Source organism: Watersipora subatra, chromosome 10, assembly GCF_963576615.1.
Source record: "Watersipora subatra chromosome 10, tzWatSuba1.1, whole genome shotgun sequence".
Lineage (NCBI taxonomy): Eukaryota > Metazoa > Bryozoa > Gymnolaemata > Cheilostomatida > Watersiporidae > Watersipora > Watersipora subatra.
In genome coordinates, this window is record NC_088717.1 from 32,483,786 (window position 1) to 32,509,046 (window position 25,261).

The following is a 25,261-nucleotide window of genomic DNA, read 5'->3' on the forward strand; positions in this document are numbered from 1 at the left end:
ACTTGTCAGTATCTAGAGACTTTTAACAGCATGTCTAGTTGAAAGATTTTCATCAAAAAGACTCTCATCTGCCATAAACACTGGTTTAAAAAGCGTAGACCGATTATGGAGTTTCTAGAAGCCTATGGCAGCCTGGTACAAAGAACTATTATACGAGATGTAATTTTGATGCTTCCAATCATCGTCCATGGTTAGACAACTTTTCTAAACTATTCATGGCAAGTGTTTTAATCTGGTAGTGGGATGGGGCCAGCAGGCATGCGTCCACATATTCCAATCATCAGCCAGTAAGAAGCTATAGTTTGTTACTAAAAACACGTAGAGGAGATACTGTCAAGTGTTGTTGTTAAAGAGAAAACATGTAGAGGAGATACTGTCAAGTGTTGTTGTTAAAAATAAAACACGTAAAGAAGATACTATCGTCGTTAAAGAGAGAACACGTAGAGGAGATGCTGTCAAGTGTTGTTGTCAAAGAGAAAATACGTAGAGAATATACTGTCAAGTGATGTTGTTTTAGAGAAAGCACATAGAGGAGATACTGTCAACTGTTGTTGTTAAAGAGAAAACATGTAGAAAAGATACTGTCAAGTGTTGTTGCTAAAGAGAAAACACGTAGAGGAGATACTGTCAAGTGTTGTTAAAGAGAAAACACGTAAAGAAGATACTGTCGTCGTTAAAGAGAGAACACGTAGAGGAGATGCTGTCAAGTGTTGTTGTTAAAGAGAAAATACGTAGAGAATATACTGTCAAATGATGTTGTTTTAGAGAAAGCACATAGAGGAGATACTGTCAACTGTTGTTGTTAAAGAGAAAACATGTAGAAAAAATACTGTCAAGTGTTGTTGTTAAAGAGAAAACACGTAGAGAAGATACTGTCAAGTGTTGTTGTTAAAGAGAAAACACGTAGAGGAGATACTGTCAAGTGTTGTTGTTAAAGAGAAAACATGTAGAAAAGATACTGTCAAGTGTTGTGGTTAAAGAGAAAACACTAGAAAGGATACTGTCAAGCGTTGTTGTTAAAGAGAAAGCACGTAAAGGAGTCGCTGCTTTATCTTGTTTTTTCATATAAAACGACAGTCACAGTCTACATGCAGGCAGTTGCACTCGCTTTTTAACAGAGCGAAGCCTGAGTGTTGCCAATCGGCTTTTACAAGAATGAAAGATAATAACAAAGAAATAATTTATGCCAAGTAATTCATAAATATGTTTATGAAGAGTGTATAGCATTATGACATTAGTAAATCTCACAAAGTGAGCTGTCAGAAACAGTTTTACAACCAGTTTTGTCTTGGACAGATGATAATAACCTTCTACAAGTGTTTCATAGTACTATCAAGATAAAGAAAGCATTGTATTGCATGTCAGAGAAGTGTCATTCCTTGAATATAGCAAAGACACTAACAACGATATAGACATCTTTATTGCTCTGTTGAATGTGAAGACTATTATCAGTCTTTGTATTCCAAACACACCGACTAGCAAGCGCCATAGCATGCTCTTGGTTTTGCCCAATATCAACGGTCACTATGATTTTGTGACGATTACAGCCAAGGATCTTCATCTTGTTCTTCACCATGTCTAGAAAAAAAAGTTGCAATGTTCAATGACTTCAGAAAAACTTGTGTTGCTATTTTAAGACTCAAAATTTGTTGTTCATAAAACCAGTCTGGTATGTGAAACTTATGTAAATTAGTACTGCGAGCAACAAGCGTACATGTATGTGGCGCCTATTCATGAAGGAATTTTGACAATAAATCACTGGGGTCACTTTCTCTCAAATAATGCTGAAGTTACATAATAACCTAGCCAAGTCAAATTCAACCGAGTCAGAGAGTGGTTCTTAATATCAGTGTGACATTTTTGTCGGCCTCCAAACAGAGTAAAATATTTTGCAAATATAGGATGTGTAGACAACTCTTGTTAAGTGCAGATATCTATCAGATCATATTATATGCATGACAGTATGATGTCACCATGATGTTATCATGATGTCACCATGACGTTCTGTGATGTCACCGTGATGTAACTGTGATGTCACCGTGATGTAACTGTGATGTTACCATGATGTTATCATGATGTCACCATGATGTCACCATGATGTTACTATTCTATGGGATTGACCTTGTTGGGTGTTTCACCATTACAGAAACAGTTGAACAGAGAGCTAAAGTAAAAGCTTTTTACAAAAATCTCTTCTCCCCTCCAACCAATATATTTCTCTGTTGAGCTGAACAAGTTTACAGAGCATGACGCAACCTCATTGTACAATAGGCCTTACTACAGCTACTAGCAGCTGCGTACAAGTAATGGTAACACATTTTAATATTTTTACTATAAATATACTGCTACCAGTGATACTAACAAAATTAATTTACAAGTTTTTTTCTGTCATTCATAAAGACGATTGAACGACAGCAAGAGGTGAGTGCAGTTCGTGATGGAAAACTTATTACTCATTTACAAGCAAGCATCTAAAATTGGAGGTTTAAACCAGAAAGCAGAAGTCAAGCTAAAAGGTGGAGTGTTTGCTTTCAATGAAATCTATAATCGTTCAATCAATAATCATCAATAACTAGTTAAATGAAATAAGTGCGGAAGAGTCACCTGCGAGAACTAGACACTGCCTCGAGCAAGTCTTGGGGTTATACGTCAGGTCTGATGAGTAGACGCTGAGAATATCTTCTATAAGAGGCCGAGCTTTCCACCAGTGAAACTCTTCTTCTTCCTTCGGCATCAACCTGGCAGCATGAATAAATGCTAGCTAGCAGACAGCGCGGTCAGATCTGTCAGATCTAGAATCAACTAGCATTGTAGTATTCTATAAATTGACTCTACACTTAGTAGTCCAAAGGGAAACTTTACTGCCTACGCTTAGTAGTCCAAAGTGAATCTTGACTGTCTATGCTAGTTAGTAGTTTAAAGTGAAACTTGTCTGTCTACGTTTAGCAGTCCAAAGTGAAACTTGACTGTCTATGCTTAGTAGTACAAAGTAGAACTTGACTGCCTGACAGCAAGTGTAGATGGCTATACTTGAAGCCATCTCAAGAACATCTTTGAGCATGGTCTGATATGGTCTAGGAATTTCTGGCGGAGGACGATTTGGCTAAGCCTTTTGGCACCCGACTTTTGAACACTGCTATTTTTACATCAAGAAAATTATTTATGCTTATATGTAGTAAATTAATACGCAGTGATAATAACAAGAATATACCAAAAACATAATTTTATTCATTAAACTTCACATACATTTTTCTTTAAAATGCATGAAAAAGTGAACTGACATTTTATTTAGGTTTCTTGTTCGGTTCAGTGTATTTCACTCCTTCAGTTCAGTATTTCACTCGTTCAGTTCAGTATTTCACTCGTTCAGTTCAGTATTTCACTCGTTCAATTCAGTATTTCACTCGTTCAGTTCAGTATTTCACTCGTTCAGTTCAATATTTCACTCGTTCAGTTCAGTATTTCACTCTTTCAGTTCAGTATTTCACTCGTTCAGTTCAGTATTTCACTCGTTCAGTTCAGTATTTCACTCGTTCAGTTCAGTATCTCACTCGTTCAGTTCAGTATTTCACTCGTTCAGTTCAGTATCTCACTCGTTCAGTTCAATATTTCACTCGTTCAGTTCAGTATTTAACTCTTTCAGTTCAGTATTTCACTCGTTCAGTTCAGTATTTCACTCGTTCAGTTCGGTATTTCACTCGTTCAGTTCAGTATTTCACTCGTTCAGTTCAGTATCTCACTCGTTCAGTTCAGTATTTCACTCGTTCAGTTCAGTATCTCACTCGTTCAGTTCAATATTTCACTCGTTCAGTTCAGTATTTCACTCTTTCAGTTCAGTATTTCAGTCGTTCAGTTGAGTATTTCACTCGTTCAGTTCAGTATTTCACTCATTCAGTTCAGTATTTCACTCGTTCAGTTCAGTATTTCACTCGTTCAGTTCAGCATTTCACTCGTTCAGTTCAGTATCTCACTCGTTCAGTTCAATATTTCACTCGTTAAGTTCAGTATTTCACTCGTTCAGTTCAGTATTTCACTCGTTCAGTTCAGTATTTCACTCGTTCAGCTCAGTATTTCACTCGTTCAGTTTAGTATTTCACTCGTTCAGTTCAGTATTTCACTCTTTCAGTTCAGTATTTCACTCGTTCAGCTCAGTATTTCACTCATTCAGTATTTCACTCATTCAGTTCAGTATTTCACTCGTTCAGCTCAGTATTTCACTCGTTCAGTTCAGTATTTCACTCGTTCAGTTCAATATTTCACTCGTTCAGTTCAGTATTTCACTCGTTAAGTTCAGTATTTCACTCGTTCAGTTCAGTATTTCACTCGTTCAGTTCAGTATTTCACTCGTTCAGCTCAGTATTTCACTCGTTCAGTTTAGTATTTCACTCGTTCAGCTCAGTATTTCACTCGTTAAGTTCAGTATTTCACTCGTTCAGTTCAATATTTCACTCGTTCAGTTCAGTATCTCACTCGTTCAGTTCAATATTTCACTCGTTAAGTTCAGTATTTCACTCATTCAGTTCAGTATTTCACTCGACATTTTATTGCACATTTTGCTCATACTTTCAATTGATGCAGCTGATGATCCGTGGCCATGCTGACTTATTTCATTAATCACTTCGTCATCTTTAGTGCAAATTCTTCCTTTATACAAATTTCTACGTTCACATTACCAAATTTGATCTACGTCTGTCAAATACATAAATGGAGCAATTATTTACAAAGTTTTCCTTTCCTCTCCTACTTAAAATTTGTTAAGCCATAAATCCCAATGAAAAATGGAATAATTCTGAACTTTTAACCCGCAACAAAATGGCCAGCCAGAAGCCCAAAAAGTGTGCACCAAAACATCCCACTTCGGGTCCGATATGCTTTCAAAGAACTAGATATATAGTTTAAAGCAAAGTCACAACTGATATAGCAGATACATCCAATGACTCGCGATTAGTCGTGCTCAAAAATCTGTTCATTCAATGACTGTTTGATCACACGTTACATTATGGCTGTTGTGTTTCTCCCCTCCCTCCCTCCCTCCCCCTCTCCCTCTCCCACTGTCCCCCTCTCCCCCTCTCCCTCTCTCCCCCTCTCTCTCTCTGATAGGTTGGAGGTTATATTACTTACTGATAGGTTGGAGGTAGTATTACTTACTGATAGGTTGGAGGTAGTATTACTTACTGATAAGTTGAAGGTAGTATTACTTACTGATAGGTTGGAGGTAGTAATACTTGCTGATAGGTCGGAGGTAGTATTACTTGCTGATAGGTTGGAGGTAATATTACTTACTGATAGGTTGGAGGTAGTATTACTTATTGATAGGTTGAAGGTAGTATTACCTACTGATAGGTTGGAGGTAGTATTACTTACTGATAGATTGGAGGAAGTATTACTTGCTGATAGGTTGGAGGTAGTATTACTTGCTGATAGGTTGGAGGTAGTATTACTTACTGATAGGTTGGAGGTAGTATTACTTACTGATAGGTTGGAGGTAGTATTATTTACTGATAGGTTGGAGGCAGTATTACTTACTGATAGGTTGGAGGTAGTATTACCTATACCCAAGTTAGGAACTAGACCCTTATTTATGGGTAAGTTGAAGAAGGAATTATTCAGTGAAAGGTTGGTAGTGCTTGCTAGTCAGTAGAATACTAGAGGTAAGATTACTTACTGTGCTGAAGGAGGCGGCAGAGTTACTCACCGATATGTTGGGGGGAGGGTCTTATGAGGCTCAGGAGTTGGGTCAAACCTTCTAGAATTGCTACTCATGTTGCTCATAATTGACATGCGTCTGTTGACCCCCCACTTGCTTCGAAGAGGCAGTTCTGAACCAGATCGAGGGCCTGAGTCTTTCCGTTTTGCAGGTTCTTTGCCCAGTTGCACACTCTTCCTCCTGGATGAATGAAACAGCGACAGGAAGCAGCTTCTAGTAAAAGCGTATTTTATTGCTAATGATATAGGAGCTAAACAAACCAATTCTTAGAAAGTTTACAGATACAGTATACTGCCAGATATAAATTTGTAATAAATAATTATCAAATAAATAAGTGAACAATAAAACGAAATAAATGCATAGCTCTAAATCGGCTCGCTGTCAGCCTTTTTGGCATTTCGCGAGTGAAGATTCAGGCTGAAGAGAGATTCAGGCTATAGCAACATTATTAGAAGTCTCAGGTAACGGGCTTTCTGACAAGTGCAAGAGTGCCCTTGCTGTCATAGTTGTGCAGAGTTGAAGACAAACGCAGAAACTTGTGGTTCGAAGTCAAACGTGTTGTAGGTAAGTATTATTTTTTCAAATTATATGTTAAAAAATCCGCAAAAAGCTTCATGTAACACCAATAAATATAATTCCTCATAGCTAGACAAACCGTAAGAGAAGCCTTCACAATCTTTGAGATCCTAAGAGCAGTTCAACTAGATTTGGTAATTGATTTGTATAATACTGCCTCAATACTTACGATACAACTAAGTATAAAGTGTTCATACAGAGCCCTGAGCTGAGCCCTGGGGTAAGCCCTAGGATGTACCCTGGAGTGAACCCTGGGGTGAGCCCTAGAGTGAACCCTAGAGTGACAGAGTGAGAAACCTTGTAAAGAGAAGGAGTAAACTGATCAGACAGCCTTTAATAAACGTGAGCGTAAACATGCTCTTGTATATGCTGGTGCTAGGGAAAACATTTTTACCAAATATTTGCTTAGCTAATCCCGACAGCACTTGAAATAGCTTTCCGCAAGCTGTCAAGCCAGTCGCAATCTAATAACGTAAAAACAATATCCATTGGCAGCTGCAACATAATATATACAATAATATAGTTTGGACGTCAGGTAGTTTTGTTAATCCTGCCAAAATAGAAATAGAACTTTCAAATGTAATGGCTCTGCTTTTAATGCCGTCGGAAGTGGAGTTTTCTCTTTCAGTACTTTTATTCACAAGCTTACAAATAGTGTTGGCCGAGTAACCCCTTTATGAAGTTACTTCATGTTGGCAGTCCAAAATTATAGGTCACGTTCTTCTGTATAGGCCTATGTAGCTTACTGGAGCTCTATGAACACTTGTGCTCATTATGACCAATTCTATGAACTACTATTACTCTGCTAAGGTCTATGTGGGGTTTCTAATCATTGATTTTAGCTAAACTTTTCATGGTAGAGGTAGAGGTAGGTAAAGGTAGGTTGTTTATTACGCCTTCATTATTCATTATGACTTTAAAATGGAGTTGTCTGCACTATCTATGAAAATGGCTCACACAGCTGATGTTGTCATCTTTTGAAGGTCAATCCAAGGTTATATTCTATAAACATTCTCATTCTTCCTGATCAGCTTTATTCAAGTAGCAACAGATTCAGATGACACTGTTACTCTACTGAATTTACATGTGAATACGACATTTGTTAGGATAGGTGAGTGATGGGAAAAAGCAACAAGATTTGAATAACGTTTATCCAAAAAAAATCGTGCTGTGATATGACTTTCGTTTTACATTTGTATTAACAGACTAGCCGAATGTCCGGCGTTGCTTGAGTATTAAAACAGCTTATAAACAATGACAGGATATTTAGTTGCCTGCCGCTTGCCATTAGCCTGGCACATTGCCAACAACTGATTTGCTAGTAGAATACAACCTAAGTTTAAAACTTGGCTCATGTATTTCATGCCGACTTGTGCCGAGGCAGTCTGGTGCACCATGAGAGATCATCATGTGTAATAACTATCCGAATAGTTATTACACATGATGTTGCAAGGTAGTCATTTGGCACTGACGGTGAATCATCTGGCAGCTAAGCCAAATGCCTGAGTTTGAACCTAGTGTGATGCAACCTGTTTTTCATCACCCAACTGTGGCGACGGATGATCACTGCTCTTATTATAGCCAAAATTTAAATGCGTTACTTACATGTACATTACTTACATGTTCACTAGAAATTCTCCTGTCATACAGCCCATGACCAAAGTGATATTGGAAAAAAGAAAGGGTACTGCTGGTTGAGAAATGCAATATTAGCAGTCAAATGGCACTGCAGTGCAATAGGAGAACTGCAATGGTAGCTGCAATGTACTGGTGTTAATATGTACAACAAACAGCAATAATGAAAGAAAAAGATTATGTGTTTATATATCTCCCCTGTAATAGGAGAAATGCAATATTAGATGTATGGCAAGCTGCTGTGTAATATACACAGTTGTGTTGAATGTAGAATGGTTTTGACAGCGATCTGTAACCAAAGTGAAGAAATTTGTCATGATCACAGAAACCACTGTTAAGTCGGGTGAGTGAGATTTAGAGTTATCTACACTAGCAGAAGGAGAAAATTCTCAGCTATTTTACAAAAAAAATTGATTCTACATAGTTTGATTACAGCAAATCTTATGGTCAATAAACTGAATGCATGTTTACCAATAGTGCAAAAACATAGTTTTGAGAAAACTGGTATGAAAGTTTGAGAAATGAAAACCAATGCACAATTTTGTTTACATTTCAAAATGTCATAGCAACCAATATCAAGAAGTTGTGATATTTATCTAGATTTTTGTATTTATATGCAAAAAATTATGCTGAATTTAAAAATCTAAACAGATTTTAGTTGGTTGTCATAGAAATAGCTGTACATCTATAAGAAAATGTAGGCCTATTACTTAATTTTGGAGATATTTGCAGTACCGGGATATTGGGCACAGCAGTAGTATCATCAACAAAATCTTTAGAAAAATGATAATAGTAACATATTGCACACCATCGGTCACTATATACTTCTATCTTGTAAATTCGAATGATTATTCTTATAATTAAATCTTATAATAATCTTATAAAATCGAATAATTATTCTTATAATTAAATATTGTAATAATCTTATAAAAGTTGTTAGAAAAATATCATTGTCATTTCCTATACTTTCACTGCTTTGGACATCAGTTGGAATACCAAAGTACTCATTATAAGTGTCCAAATCTTCAGAGTTAACTTTAAAATTGGCAAAAAAGAACCGATTACTTTTTAGTACTTCTACGTTATTTACAGAAACCTTCGGCAATTGGGTAAGACAATAGACTGGTGAAATGTGAACGTTTTTCTCGTGAAATGCGCACGATTTAATGGTTGTACTCTCTGTCGCACGGCTTTATCGGTGTTTCGTTGACAGGCCTTAATTTTGATTAAAAAAAGCTTGTCAGGTATTAATGGCTATTTTAGGCCAAATTAATCTGTCTAGTTAAGTATTATCCGATCAGATGAGTAAGTTTTAGGATATTGTCGAGAATTTTAAAAGACTTTGTAACATAATTGAATAGGTTTATATGTGTTTTGTATCGTTATTATACTTAAACGACTCCATAGAAAAATAGTTAAATTGTTGATGAGATTTTGGTACAAAGGTTTGGGTACAGCGTTGATGAATAGTTTTCAGAACTTGTGTGCGCATATGCATTTATCAACAAGCTCCCAAACACTCGCTTCGCTCGTGTAAAGTCGTGGGATTATATATAAATAGTCATATAATTTATCATCTAGTAGAAGGGTTTATCTACATGTATGTAGCAGCTTTGATGATGATCAGATTGAGACAATAACATATCTGTGTTCACAAAGTGACCATGGACTCATACAACATCCAATCAATAAAATGGGAACATATACTAAAGAGTTGATAAAAAGTTCAAATCTAAAAAATATACCTCATACTCTCAATTGCTGATTCTTTATCTCCAGTATTAGCACTGCGTTCCTCTTCTATGACAGTACCAAGTTGACTAGCTTTGGCAGCAGTTGTACCACCGGGAGACTCCATCCCGGATCTTCTAGAACAATCGCATGACATATTAAAACGATAGCAACAGAGGGAATGTTATGCGAGTACCTGTAGAAAGTGACCACCAAGCTATATGAAATAATGCTCACTAACTTTGCTTAAAATTATTTGTCTGGTCAATATTGATCATTTGTATGAAACGCACGACAGCATTCAGAGATCTAAAAGTCTATCGAATGAATAAAAGAGCTTCAATTACATACGGCTGTGCAAATAGGCTCAGCATCACCAACCTGTCAACGCACGCGAATCAAAGACAGCCAGTTTCAAGTTAACAGCTAAACTGTAACTTGTTTACAGTGTTTCATAGGTAGGCAAGGAGAAGTGAAAAAAGGATTTGTATATTGTAAAGCAATACTTTAATTGTTAGTGTAGATAAAAACTGATACATAATGGTAATAAAAAAAGGTGTAGAAAAAGGTAATGTAGATAGATATGGTATTGAAGGGTTATGAGAGAGCAAATAAATATAGGGTAAATATGTGCTAATATATCAGGGAAAACAATTAAATATAGTCGAAGTAGATAGATATGGCAGATAACTAGAGGGCTATCCGCTATACCCGCTATCTCTCTCAGTATATCACAAACCAAAACTGCGCTAGCAATAATAATAATCACTAAATTATAAGTACGTTATAAAACAATAAAACCTAGATTATGAAACCTACCCAAGGCTTACTTACCTTATAATTTACACCAGGGTGAAAATGGTTAAATGCTGGTGTCGACTGAAATGCGTGCCGAGGCAGCTGTACTATGTCTTTACAGGCAGCGTTGCTAAGCGGGCAGCCTGTAGTCACGGATAAAGTCATTACTAAACTTAAAGAGAGAGCTGAATATACATAGCATTGTACAAATTGCTTAACTAATTATACCTGATGGCAGACAGTATAAAAGAACTGCTAAGACTCTGCCGGTGCAAACATAATATGCTTTTATTCCATTCCATGCTTAACAATATGCAATAAAGTTTCATTCGATAGATAGTTGTGAACAAAAGTACTTCACTGTATCCTGTGTCTTAAATGCTAATGGTATAGTAGCAGTAGTGGTATATATGGTAGCAACAGTGGTATATATAGTAGTAATAGTGGTATATATGGTAGCAACAGTGGTATATAAAGTAGCAATAGTAGTATTTGTCATAATAACTTCGAAATTAATAACTTCTAGGAAAAAGTACATTTGTAATGATGCTGTTCTGACTAACAAAGCGAAATGCGATACATTCTTACAATGAGAACAAGATCATATAAGGCAGGGCACAATTATAATGCTGACAACAATAAGTTGAAGCTACATAACACAAAAGTGAATTACTAAACATGCTTAATAAACACAAATAGGAAAGGACTGATTTTTAGAGATTTGGAATAGTTGGGCAGAAAATGCAATCAGCATACAGTGTGTCTATTGACTTCAATAGACTAGGCATTCAGCATACAGTGAGTCTAATGACATCGATAGACTACACATTCGGTATACAGTGTGTCTAATGATTTCAGTAGACTACGCAATCAGCAAACAGTGTGTCTAACAACTTCAATAGACTACGCATTCAGCACACAGTGTGTCTAATGACTTCAATAGACTACACATTCGGCATACAGTGTGTCTAATGACTTCAATAGACTACGCGTTTAGCATACAGTGTGTCTAATGACTTCAATAGACTACGCATGCAGCATACAGTGTGTCTAATGACTTCAATAGACTACGCATTCGGCATACAGTGTGTCTAATGATTTCAATAGACTACGCATTCGGCATACAGTGTGTCTAATGACTTCAATAGACTACGCATTCGGTATACAGTGTGTCTAATGACTTCAATAGACTACGCATTCGGCATACAGTGTGTCTAATGACTTCAATAGACTACACATTCGGCATACAGTGTGTCTAATGATTTCAATAGACTACGCATTCAGCATACAGTGTGTCTAATGACTTCAATAGACTATGCATTCAGCATACAGTGTGTCTAATGATTTCAGTAGACTACGCATTTGGCATACAGTGATCTAATGACTTCAAGAGACTAAGCATTCGGCATACAGTGTGTCTAACGACTTCAATAGACTACGCATGCAGCATACAGTGTGTCTAATAATTTCAATAGACTACGCATTCGGCATACAGTGTGTCTAATGATTTCAATAGACTACGCATTCGGCATACAGTGTGTCTAATGACTTCAATAGACTACGCATTCGGCATACAGTGTGTCTAATGACTTCAATAGACTACGCATTCGGCATACAGTGTGTCTAATGACTTCAATAGACTACACATTCGGCATACAGTGTGCCTAAGGACTTCAATAGACTACGCATTCAGGAAACAGCACATTCCATATACAGTATTTAATGACTTCAATAGACAACAGGTTCAAGATACAATATACTTAATGAGTTCAGCAGACAAAACACTCCATACAGTCTAACGATTTCAAATTTATTTTATATCATCTCAAACAAGTCTCATTTACATTATACTCGGTCAATTCCTGCTGATAACTACTTTTTCAACAACCAACAGTACTTTTTCTTTTTTCCATTATTATTTTGGTCGTGGGCTGTATGACAGTAGAATTTCTAGTTTTAGAAAACTCTCTGCAATATTTGAAAGTAGTATTTGAAGTATTTGGTGGATGAGCCAACTTGGATGATCAATAAACATCCTTATTTTCTTACTTTCTATCTATCTTAAATTATCAAAAGATTGAGTCCTACCTTGACATAAGTTGCATACACCTTACACATACCTCGACATAAGTTGCATACACCTTACACATACCTCGACATAAGTTGCATACACCTTACACATACCTCGACATAAGTTGCATGCACTACCACATAAGACCTTGACAACAGTTGCATAACAGATTTTATTGATCATTGAGCAAACACTTATAGAATTGAGTTGTTAATTATTATTGTACACTAAAAGTTTTCTCTAGACAGATATCACGCATTTGCTTCTTTTAATAACTTGTAACAAATATTCTGTGGTTTATCCGTAATATAGCAAAAATATACTAATACAGATCCCTGATTTCCTATTAATTAGTGTTCATAGATGTATCTACATACTTGTTCTTAATAATAGATAGTTCCAGATTTAAGTTTAATCAATAATAGATTTATTGTATAGTTCTTCATCTAAGTGCAGACGACAGAACTCTGCGATCGAAGGTGAATAATCTCAGTTGTGTGACCATAACAAGAGGATAACTCCAACATATAAGTGTATACATAGGTAGGGTATATCGTATTAGAGTTACTTTACTGAACACTACAATACATATTTTGCTGACTCCATACATGTAACTTCTAGTTACAGCCAAATTTAATGCAGGTTTTGAACCCTGAGATCATTAGTGCAATGTATCGCATCACGGAGCAAAGCTAGGTCACATATGTACAATTAGGCGATAAAAGCAAACCAATATACGGGCTAGGCAGTACCTGATTAGAACTTTTATCTGTTCTCCATTCTGTCTACTGAATTCTGTAGACTGAAACTCCTGCTTCTACATTCTTACGAAATGCAATGATCTTGAACTATAATGGAGTTTGAGAGATCTACACAAGAATGCTAAATGGGTAGGTTAACTGAATTATAACGAGAAAGCATATAATGCAACGTCTATCATAGAACCATTAGTATAAACTGTCAATAATACAGTGAATATGTTGGGAATATCATGATTAATAGAACTAGGTGAATAATCAAAGAGCAATTTGGGACATTTTTCAATGTTTGATTGTTCGCCAAACTGGAAGAACAGGCTAACTATGCTATCAAGCTATTAACTAAAAACAGCTACAAAATTCACAGAAGTTTGTTGCTGAGTTGCCCAAACTGTCAGCAAGCTGTATGCTTACGTTTATACTGGGAATAAGACTTTGCCAGAAGGATTTAAACTGAGAATGAATGGTGAACACGGCAAGTGTCATGTGCTCACTGAGCAGAGACAAGTTTGAAAAAAAAAGTTTAGATGTATGTGTGTATATGTGTGTGTGCGTGTGTGTGAGCATGTATGTGTGTATGCGTGTGTGGTGCATGCGTATGTATTTACATGTGTGTGTATGCGTGTATGTATGTGTGTGTGTGTGAATATATGTATGTGTATATGTATTTGTGTATGTATGTGCATATGTATGTATGGTTTTTTATTGATATTCATCAACAAAATGAAGATTTTTCAAAACACGCGAAAAAAGAAAACAAAATGAAAAGACAGAAATCCGCAATTATTGAGTGAGTTGATTTTTACAGGTTGGTTTTAAAATTTTTTAAAAGTTGGTAATCTAATAGTATCGCAGAAAAGTTAGGATAGGGTATTGTAGGTTGTAGTAACAGGAAAATCATAAATTGAAACATATTATGGTAGATGTAGTATGTTGCAATATGAAATAGGAAGCGATGTTTGTCATGTGTGTGGAAAAATAAAAACAAACATTTTGGACAAAGTTCAAGCAGAACTTGGAAACCTGTAACACAAATGCAAAAACGAGCAAGTTCAGGATGAGGCAACTTTGTGATCTGTAAGTTGGAATGCGTGCTTGGTAGTTCACAGGTTTTAGTATAGATTTCTGTAAGAGGAATATCTCTTGCTGCTGTAGGTATTGTGAGACAGGAAGTCTGATCAACTGACCATCTGATCAACGCCACTGATCAGATGACAATGCACATATTGAAAGTAAAACAACGGTGTCTTTCTGTTTATGATATTTCTGCATTACCTTGAAAAAAACACGTTTGATGAATTATGTTTCGAACCATATAAGATCATCGCTTATTGATGAAGCTGAGTAGGTTTGTTGATCTCCTCCGTGACAGAATGTAAGTATTAGCCAGAGTAAATTGAAGGGTACAGTATCCATATTGAGACGACTGATCAATCTCCTCCGTGACAGAATGTAAGTATCAGCCAGAGTAAATTGAAGGGTACAATATCCATATTGAGACGATTGATCAATCTCCTCAGTGACAGAATGTAAGTATCAGCCAGAGTAAATTGAAGGGTACAGTATCCATATTGAGACGACTGATCAATCTCCTCAGTGACAGAATGTAAGTATCAGCCAGAGTAAATTGAAGGGTACAGTATCCATATTGAGACGACTGATCAATCACCTCCGTGACAGAATGTAAGTATCAGCCAGAGTAAATTGAAGGGTACAGTATCCATATTGAGACAACTGATCAATCTCCTCTGTGACAGAATGTAAGTATCAGCCAGAGTAAATTGAAGGGTACAGTATCCATATTGAGATGACTGATCAATCTCCTCCGTGACAGAATGTAAGTATCAGCCAGAGTAAATTGAAGGGTAAAATATCCATATTGAGATGACTGATCAATCTCCTCCGTGACAGAATGTAAGTATCAGCCAGAGTAAATTTGAAGGGTACAGTATCCATATTGAGATGACTGATCAATCTCCTCAGTGACAGAATGTAAGTATTAGCCAGAGTAAATTGAAGGGTACAGTATCCATATTGAGACGATTGATCAATCTCCTCCGTGACAGAATGTAAGTATCAGCCAGAGTAAATTGAAGGGTAAAGTATCCATATTGAGACGACTGATCAATCACCTCTGTGACAGAATGTAAGTATCAGCCAGAGTAAATTGAAGGGTACAGTATCCATATTGAGATGACTGATCAAGCTCCTCCGTGACAGAATGTAAGTATCAGCCAGAGTAAATTGAAGGGTACAGTATCCATAATGAGACGACTGATCAATCTCCTCCGTGACAGAATGTAAGTATCAGCCAGAGTAAATTGAAGGGTTCAGTATCCATATTGAGACGACTGATCAATCACCTCCGTGACAGAATGTAAGTATCAGCCAGAGTAAATTGAAGGGTACAGTATCCATATTGAGACAACTGATCAATCTCCTCTGTGACAGAATGTAAGTATCAGCCAGAGTAAATTGAAGGGTACAGTATCCATATTGAGATGACTGATCAATCTCCTCCGTGACAGAATGTAAGTATCAGCCAGAGTAAATTGAAGGGTAAAATATCCATATTGAGATGACTGATCAATCTCCTCCGTGACAGAATGTAAGTATCAGCCAGAGTAAATTGAAGGGTACAGTATCCATATTGAGATGACTGATCAATCTCCTCAGTGACAGAATGTAAGTATTAGCCAGAGTAAATTGAAGGGTACAGTATCCATATTGAGACGATTGATCAATCTCCTCCGTGACAGAATGTAAGTATCAGCCAGAGTAAATTGAAGGGTACAGTATCCATATTGAGACGACTGATCAACAACACAGTGCTCTTCGTAAGGTTGATTCACTGAAGAATTTGAGATCAAAATCAGACTTTTGTTTCAGTAAGGTGATGTCGTTGTGTATTGAACAATAACACTGTCATCAGTATAAGCATACACAACACACAATAAGGGTGTTGTAAGAAAGCCATTTATGTGTATTAAAACATGTGTATTAACATAGCCAATTGTATATACATGTACTAGCTGTATTACCCGCCTACAAGAACAAGTTCACGTGCAGCATAAGGTTTATTGAGAGTTGTCTTTCATACTCTAAAAAACTCCAAATATGCAGTCTACTGAAATCGCAGTATATACATGTATGTTACATGATAGCAAATATTATGTTATCAATTGTAGTATATACATGTATGTTACATGATAGCAAATATTATGTTATCAATTGTAGTATATACATGTATGTTACATGATAGCAAATATTATGTTATCAATTGTAGTATATACATGTATGTTACATGATAGCATATATTATGCTATCAATTGTAGTATATACATGTACATGTATGTTACATGATAGCAAATATTAAATTATCAATTGTAGTATATACATGTATGTTACATGATAGCAAATATTATGTTAACCATTTATTACCATACTGTTTTAAGACTGGCATTTATATATTTTTCTCGAAATTTGTATATCTGTTATCTATAGCTATTAAAATCTTGGAATTTAAAATTCTGCATTATGATGGATTTGAACTCACATGGATTGCAACCGCAAGTTTAAATCCACGCACTCTACCCCTGAGCCATACACGGCATACTGATCAGAGGAGCTATTATATAATGTATACCGTATGTACACGCTAAATTATTGTTATTATTTAAACTCTATGAATTCTATTAACTCTATGAAACACGATACTTTTTCGTGTTTTCTTGAACTCCTATTTTTGGTTTTCGTAAAGTTCAATTGCTATATCCACGGTCAAGGCCAATTCTTTTCACGCGGATAATCGTGTTATCTCCGTAGGAAGAGTCTCGAAATTCTTTTTCTTTTCGGTAAGACAAAGACAGTGCGGATATCTCATTTTTACATTTGCACCAGTATCGAAAGGTACCAGTATCGTCACGATCAAAGTTTTGATGAATAGATTTTGGTGGAACAGTAACCTTTTTTATACACACACACTTCTATGCAAGAATTGTTATTACTAATTCAACATATTCAGGATTTTTATTTTGTTTTCTCACGTCATATTAATTGTATCATTACCGAATCATTTTTTATTGTAATCGTAGCAAAACAAACTTAATTTAGCTACTGCTTGATAATTATTTCGAATTTATACCTAAACCCTTTTAGAGTTGTTTTACTTATTTTATTTATCCGACCGGCACAAAAATTCTCCTCATGATATGAAGTTTGAAAGATGCAGTTGTTTGACAAAGTTTGAAAACTTTTACAGTTGTTTTTGTTTTCCCTCTTAATTTATTTCGATTACACAAAAATTTTCTCACGATATGTAGATTAAAAATTAGAATAGCAAATTTTGTTATATGTTAAATACAAATCAAGTTTCTGTGCTAAGACTTTTTTATTCTCCGGTAATCTAGTTAGTGTTACTAAATAAATATTAAAAAAAATTGTTAGTACTTGTACTATGTGGCTAGTTAGTGCAGCCAATCAACTGCGGATTTTTTCCTTGGTTTACTAGATAACCTTTCAGTTGTGCGATTGCTGGGTTTGCTACTGTTTGCTACTGCTTTGCGCTGTGAGCTATAGTACTGGTAAAGACACTGCGCTCTTTACCTATAATTATAGCACTGCTTGATTGTCCAAGGGAAAGCGGCATATCAAATTCTTGTCACTGTTTTCGACTTATGCATTGTGATATCAGCCATCGTATCATAGCTGCATTCACTAAAACTAAAAGTGCTACTGACCGAACATCAAGAATTATTGTGATTGGCTTACTAAGGTGTAAAAGTTGGGAGAATGCACCCACAAGTCTGTTTATCGGCTCCCCCTTGAGTCTGTTTATCGGCTCGCCGGCGAGTCTGTTTATTAGCTTGCCCTCTAGTCTTCCACGCCGTGGATGTTTTGGATGGGATTGGATTGGGCACTTGGGGCAGGTTTTGTTGACTAATGGGATGTGACTTTCTGGTGTACTGACACATTTTAAACTCTTACTGCCTTGAACCATCCACTCAGCGTGCTCAGTCAGTTTGGAATATTCAGTTAGACAACAAGCATTTTGCTGTCTGTCGAAAATGTGTTCGAGTAAATATTTTACCTTACAGTGCAATCCATTCTATGGTTATTTTGAGAGTCAAGATTTAATAGTAAAGGAGCCAAAGGTTAGTAGTGCATGTCTCTTTACATTTTATTATATTTTAACTGCATACACTCCTCTAAATTTTCGCTTGTATTGAATGTTCTTTTAAAAGTTTTACATGTGTGATTTTACATTAGAGTGATTTTTGCTATGTAATTTTAGACTTCACGGTGATGCTGGTGTGGTGTTAGCATCAGCAAAATTGTGAAATAAAGTACCACACACTCATCAGTAAAGATCCAAGCCTTCCTAGCTGCGAACAGTTTACTAGTTAGTCAAAGTCTAGCAAACACCAATTCGCTATAATTGCTTATTTTGTAACATAAATAGTGTGTTGGTATATTTTTCAGGTGTCGTAGTGTAGGAGACATGTAGGCCATATAAGATGGGAGTGGAAAAAAGTATAGTTATATAGTCTGGCAGTATCAAAGTTCATAAGATGACGAATGTTATAAAATAAACGTAGGTTAGATGATATTTTATGTGAAATGAATGAGATGTGGTCCAGCTATGATAAAGAGTCATTGATGATAAAATCAATTAGCATAAAAGTAGATTGTCTTGTTAGGGTACTGTTGAACATAGAAATTGTCAGAGGGAAATTCAATAGTGAATTTACTAAGCTGTAGTGAGATTTTGAGATGTTAACAGACATTTGATTTGTCAGGCACCACTGTTGGATAAGTGTTAGGTCTGCATTTATTTTGGATTGGAGGCATGCCGGCTCAGTTTCAGATATAGAGAATGAGGTATCATCAGCATCAGCATGTGTGTTGTGGAGTGGTAACTTAAAGGTTGACTTGCAACAAAATTTACTTTACAGTTATTTGGTATCAAAAGATTCACCATGTCTTACTCTGTTGTGTTGTAGGTGCAAAATATGTGGGAATGTAACTACAAGCTCTTAAATACTCGAAAACGAAAAGCCGCCGTAGATTGGAATCTGTTTATTTCTCTAACGTAGTCATGCCAGCTTGGTTATTGTCTTGTCACATGATGTTCTCACGTGAATTGAAAGGCCAATAAAAAGCTCAATATAAAACTTATCGTAGCACTAGTTTATGACAAACACTTCGGGTTTTACCGAAGACCCTGTATCAAATATAGATGCTCGCTACTTTACAGGTTTGTTTCGGCTTGGACTAATCGTCAAGTCATAATCTGATCATGTGACCCAATACTTTAACCATTTAAATGCGATTAACCATTCGTTTTTGAGCTTTTAGGAGCTTGTAATCACATTCCCACATATTTTGCACCTACAACACAACAGAGTAAGACATGGTGAAACTTTTGATATCAAATAGCTGTAATGTGAATTTTGTTGCCAGTCAACCTTTAAGCAAATAATTTATGAAAATTTGAAACAGTGTGGGTGAAAGAATTGAACTTTGTGGAACGCTAGTAACTATAGGAAGAGCATCTGAGCAGACACTTTTTATTTTCACGTATTGGTGCCGTCCATTCAGGTATGACCTGATGGTGTCAAAAACTTTACCAGTTATTCCTATGTTTGCAAGTTTTTAAATAAAAATATTATGATTAACCATGTCAAAAATATTTTAAAAATCATGAAAGATAATGACAAAAATATTGTTGTTTTTGACTAGGTTTGAGTAAGTGGAATAGAGATGATGAATGGTGGTGATGCAAGAGTGGTTTTTCTAAATCCTGACAGTACGCTGCTTTCAGTTTTGTTGCTAAGTGTATTTGAAGCGCAGTAAGTATGTCTTTCATAAATTTTAGAAAGTGCAGATATGGAACTATTATTAGATAAATTATTTTTATTTAATTATAGACCCATATCTGTACTTACTGCTATAGTTATCCCACCCTTGTATAGTGGGTAACTGTCGCCGTTTTCCATAGTTCAGTGAAAGTAGCTTTCTTAATAGCTCTATTATTGATATTTGTTAGTGGAATGATTGTGAATGGCAGTGATAGGCCTATGCGAAGAATTCGAATTGAAATATTGTCAATACCTGTAGCTTTGTCCGAACCAATGCGATGCAGTATGTATACTACTTCAGGTGGAAAATATCCATTGTTTTTTGACGTCGTCAAGTCATTTTCACATGCGTTCGTTCACAGAAAAGCCTCCATATTTGCAGAAAACGATCGTTTTACATTTATTTACTAGTACTTTTAGGTGTTGTTTTGATACTATAATAAAAAATTGCAAACAAAAGCATCATTTTGAAAATATCATTGCAAAAGCTTCGTGTTTTTAACGATAAAATTGTCTATAAAGATGGCAGACAAGGATAAAATGACGTCACGAAAAACGAAGGATAGGTGAAATATAGCCTGGGCATGGCTCTCGTGGGGGATTGGGAGAGAGAGCCTGGGACACATAGCAACACGCGAGAAAGACAACTCTAAAAGTCGACTTCTGAAGTCGCTAATATCATAATCGTTATTTCCGAAGGAGTATCTCATGTGACGATCTTATTTATGATCTATGCGAGTATTATGTATTATTTTTAATCTGAATTGACAGCAAACAAACGCTGGTTAGTAAGTATGAAAGGTTGGTTGCATAATAAATCAATCACAAAAGTTATATTATTTCATATGTTCAATTCATTATGTTTTGATTTAATTATAATAAAAAAATAAATCAATTAAATAAAAAAATTCACAATAACAATACAAACATAGCAAATGAATAGCAATAGAACAACAAAAATGAATCGCAGGCTGCTAGTAAAGAAAAGTGTATCTAGTAAAAAGTTATCTCAGTTTTATTTTACTCGCGAATATTATGATTACTCGCGACAGTTATTATGAACAACTCGGACCTACCACTGCAAAACGGTGCCATCTGAAAGCAAATACTCTTTTCGAAGCTAGTAGGAAAAACTATAAATTGGTCAAAACCTGCAACAGTATGTTGTAAAGCTTGAAACTGTTCTGGTCTCAGTGTGACTATGCCTAGCTTTGATAGTAATTTTTGAATCGCTCCATTTTTATCAGTACAGGAAATGAAACTGCTAACGTTAAAACGCAAGAGAATGGTAACCTATGGTTCTTATCATTTTATTATCAAACGGGGTGTTACATAACCACTCAGCCTATCAAAAATATAGAGCTTTTTACTAGATCAAGTCACGTGACCTTTTAATTAATAATAATAGGCTTTTAATTCCGCCACATCTAATACATCGTGAGATCTGAATCTATCGACACACTTCCATTAGTATCAGTCTGAGTCATATGTAACATATGTCGCTAGTTTTGCAGAAGTTGTCTTACCTTTTTTTCGCTATGTGTCCCAGGCTCTCTCTCCCAATCTCCCACGAGAGCCATGCTCAGGCTAGGTGAAATACTATCCGAATCTTCTGAATAGGTTTGCGAAACAGGAGTTCAACTGCAATCGTTTTCGATATTTAAAGTTCTAGAAATTTTGACAACGTGTTTGTTAACTGCATTACCCAACGAGAGTTCTGGGGTATCAGTTTTTGATGACACATCTGGATTAGTGTTGTTTTTGTTAGTGTTGCCATAACTTGTCACAGCTTCTTGGTTTGCTCAGCTTTTGAGCCTGAAATTAAGTTAGGATTATAAAGTTTCTTCCTTTTACATATCCGATTTGTCGTGTAATTTCTCTGTGTTTTATATTCGTTCGATAAATGTTGACTTCTAAGTTTATCTCTGTTTTCTATATTTTTCAGAATTTCGCTGTCCAACCAGTGGGGAAGAGCTAAGGACATGACAAATCTGGTCTTGATTTTTAAGTGACACAAGATAATTGAGTTTAAAAGTAAATGAGTTAAGCATAGTCTCAACGGAAGGTGATTGGTAAATAGTTAGCCAGTCAGCTCCATTTAATTCTTTTTAAAAAGCTTTGAATTGATAAACTTTTGCAGTCAAGATATGTTAGTTTTTGACGTGTTTTAGGTACTGTAGATGAGGTGCCTAACTTATGCTTAAGATGCAAAGCTTAGATAATAATCATTCACACCAGTTTTGAGTACACCTGTTTGATGAATGTTATCTGGTTTTGTTGTGTATATGTGGCCAACAAGTGATTGAGATTTTTTCTGGACTGGCGTGTTTTGTTTGACTAACTCAACCAGATCCAGTTATTTGAAAATATTACTCCATTTGAGATTGGGAGCATTGAGATTTATATTAAGGTCACCTAAGATGATAAGTTCATGACAGATGTCTTTACAATTTGCAATTTATTTTCAAATGTATCTGACCATGTAACAGGAGAATTGGGAAGCTGGTAAACAACTGAGGTGAGAAATGGTTTCGAGTATGGTTGAGAGATCTTATAGCAATAGATTCAGGTAAAATATTATTAAGATTAGGTGACAAGATGAAGTCGATGGAAAAGTGAACGTAGGTAAAAATAACACCACCACCGTGCCTGCCTCTTCTATTCTTGCAAATCGTATTAGACATAGCTACGTTACTGAACGCTACAATAACAGTATATCGCTATAATCCCTATTGAATCGTAACTCATATCGTGTGCATAAAATAAAGAAAACTGTCCAAATTGATAAACATGGGCTGTTGGAACGTCTTAGAATGAGGTTTGCCCTAGTGGCCGGCGCCCACTATTCACGCTAAGTTATCGTTACTTACCTACTATCGCAGTCACTCTCTGATCTAACCGTAGGTTACAAACTACATAGGTATACTGTTACCACGTGATATCCTACCAACCAATAATTGTGGGGTTTCCCCAGGACATCCCTACAAACCTCCCGCCGTATTCATCACAATAGCGTCGCCAATAATTTAATTTCACATTACGGAACGCTTTCGCTCATTAACTTTCGTTTTTATCTTTCACTCTTTTGGTGAAGTATTATTACGTATCACGTAAGTATCTGCTCATTCGACATGCTTATCCCTGTCTACCCTTTTCTCAGTTTTATTAAAACATTTTCGTAAGCAACCAATCAAAGATAATCACTCTTATGCTAGTCGGTCACATGACCAACTGTACTAATATGGAGCTGAATGTTACTGTAAAATGTTCTTCAACTCACTAAAAGAGTATGAGTTTACTTGACATATTTAATAATAGTATTAAGTTGTTATTAAAAACAGATTTATTGGTAAACCCTTGACTCACACTTTTTGTCAGGCAAGCGATACCAAGACATCTTGGATCGTTGTTTGGAAGCCATCTTGATTTTGAACACATTTGTAAGTTTCAAGTTAGTTATTCGGCTTACGACGTACTCACGAGTTGCAAATCAAAACAGTTATCGTTACTAAGTTTTCACCACGTTCTTCTCATTGTGAATGTACAGTTTACATTTTGTAAACGGCATCTAACAAAAACATGTAAGAGCCCAATTACGTTTGCTTTTCCTCGCAGTGCCGCGACCTTATGACCTGAAAATCAATCGTATTTTTTGTAAAAATAGATTCATTTCGTGTATATATTCTAGAATTTCAATTTCTACTATACAAACGCCCTATCATAACCTCAATACAATTATGGTTGCTTTGATTACGTTAGCTAAAGTTGTAGTGGTTACGAACCACTACAACTTTAGCGAAGTAATCGGAGATAGAGAAGTAAGCAGAGATTTGAGGAAGAATGCCAATCTTACTTGGGCGTTATTGCATGAGGCATTGAGGGTTCGTGAAATGGCCAACAAATCGGATAGATTTTTGAGAACTGAGGGTAGAAGTAGGATACCGATTTAAAAAGTGAGGTTAAAGAATAGAGAAAGCATAATATTATTATGCTTTATTATTCATCTTGAGGTGTTGACTGATGTTCTAAAAAAAGAATCAAGGAGATTGACCAACCAGAAGCTGAGATATAGCCAGCCAAACACAGGTCTACCAAAAAACAAAAGTGTTTTGGTAATCATCAATATATGACGTATGAAATCGACTTGTGTGTCATTGGTCAATTAAGCCAACTAATGCGCTCTCCTATAACAATCACGGCGTTTTAATTGGTTTAATCCCTGAAAGTATAGAACAATCAAATTGGGCCTAACAATCATCGCTCCTAGAATTCCGAACCAGTCCCTCCGACGTGTAGATTAGTTTTAGCATAAAATAATTACACGCATCTATTATTTCGCAACATTTCGCTATCTTGCTAGTTCAGCTCAGTTTTGTTGTTCTCCTTCTTAGCTTCCCTATTCAGACTCATCTTTAGCGTTGTTCAGATTTTTTAACTATAGCTAATAAATAGAATCAATTAAATCAATCATCAATCTCGGTTATCATTTGGAATTTTCTACAAATTATATTAGTTACATCATTTATTCTATACGCAGTTATATTATTATTTTGTATAATATGCATTATGAATATTATATAAATCATAAAAAATAATCATAGATAAGATAATAGATCAATAGAAAAATCAAAGCAAAAGTTATCGTTTTCTTTTCTTATAGCAAGAGCAGCACGGTCAAGTTAGTCTTTTTAAGATTATGGCTGTAGTGAACTTCCAGTCTGTTAATAGTGACGATAATCATGAAAATCAACTGAATGCTGCAGTAGATACACAGTAGAAAAATGATGAAGGAACAAAAAGTCCCATTCCTATTTCTTATTCTAAACAAACTGCAATCGCGGATATCGCATATAGACTATACACGCGCCGTTCGTTGAACAGATGATCTTCGGAGCATATCCGTGGAGATCGAGTTAAAATTTGAAGCACAATAGTCAAAATCTGCTCTTCTGCTTTAAAAAATCATGGCGAGGGGTTGTGGGCAAATGCCTTTACCACACAATGTTTGGATGATTTTCCTGAGAAACCAGAGCTAGTATGTAAATTATTTACTATCGCGAGAAGCGTTTCACATCTCGTAGCCAAAACAATCATTATAAGTAACGGCGGTAAGGGTGCGCAACTC

General features: G+C 35.9%; 2 protein-coding genes across 5 annotated transcripts in view; one reads left to right on the plus strand and one right to left on the minus strand.

Annotated features, from left to right (window-relative positions):
* Window positions 1-1,192: 1,192 nt before the first annotated feature.
* On the minus strand, window positions 1,193-23,614 carry LOC137405653 (dynein light chain Tctex-type protein 2B-like). 2 transcript variants are annotated; one of them, XM_068091986.1, is made up of 7 exons: window positions 23,503-23,614; window positions 13,271-13,366; window positions 10,484-10,590; window positions 9,664-9,783; window positions 5,696-5,887; window positions 2,605-2,738; window positions 1,193-1,578 (listed from the first exon to the last, which is right to left on the minus strand). In XM_068091986.1, the coding sequence occupies exons 4-7, from the start codon at window positions 9,774-9,776 to the stop codon at window positions 1,373-1,375; spliced, it is 645 nt and encodes a 214-aa protein (XP_067948087.1). In that variant the 5' UTR covers window positions 9,777-9,783; window positions 10,484-10,590; window positions 13,271-13,366; window positions 23,503-23,614; the 3' UTR covers window positions 1,193-1,372. The 2 variants fall into 2 exon arrangements, with proteins under 2 accessions (XP_067948087.1, XP_067948086.1); XM_068091985.1 differs by having other exon boundaries at window positions 9,664-9,786.
* The window catches only part of LOC137405652 (uncharacterized), a 66,786-nt gene continuing 64,688 nt past the window's right edge, over window positions 23,164-25,261 (plus strand). Inside the window, exon 1 of one of the 3 annotated variants that reach the window (XM_068091981.1) lies at window positions 23,164-23,246. The gene's annotated coding sequence lies outside the window, so the exon portion shown is untranslated. Of the gene's footprint in view, window positions 23,247-23,405; window positions 23,424-25,261 lie in introns of those variants that run through there. The other 2 variants (XM_068091983.1, XM_068091982.1) reach the window with 2 other exon arrangements.

Excerpts from the sequence above, each read along its gene's own strand:
- LOC137405653 (XM_068091986.1), bottom strand. The coding sequence starts at position 9,776 with ATGGAGTCTCCCGGTGGTACAACTGCTGCCAAAGCTAGTCAACTTGGT. Across the intron at positions 5,888-9,663 it reads TCAGCAATTGAGAGTATGAG|GAGGAAGAGTGTGCAACTGG; the intron begins GTATATTTTTTA and ends TCATTCATCCAG. Across the intron at positions 2,739-5,695 it reads ACCCTCCCCCCAACATATCG|GTTGATGCCGAAGGAAGAAG; the intron begins GTGAGTAACTCT and ends TCATGCTGCCAG.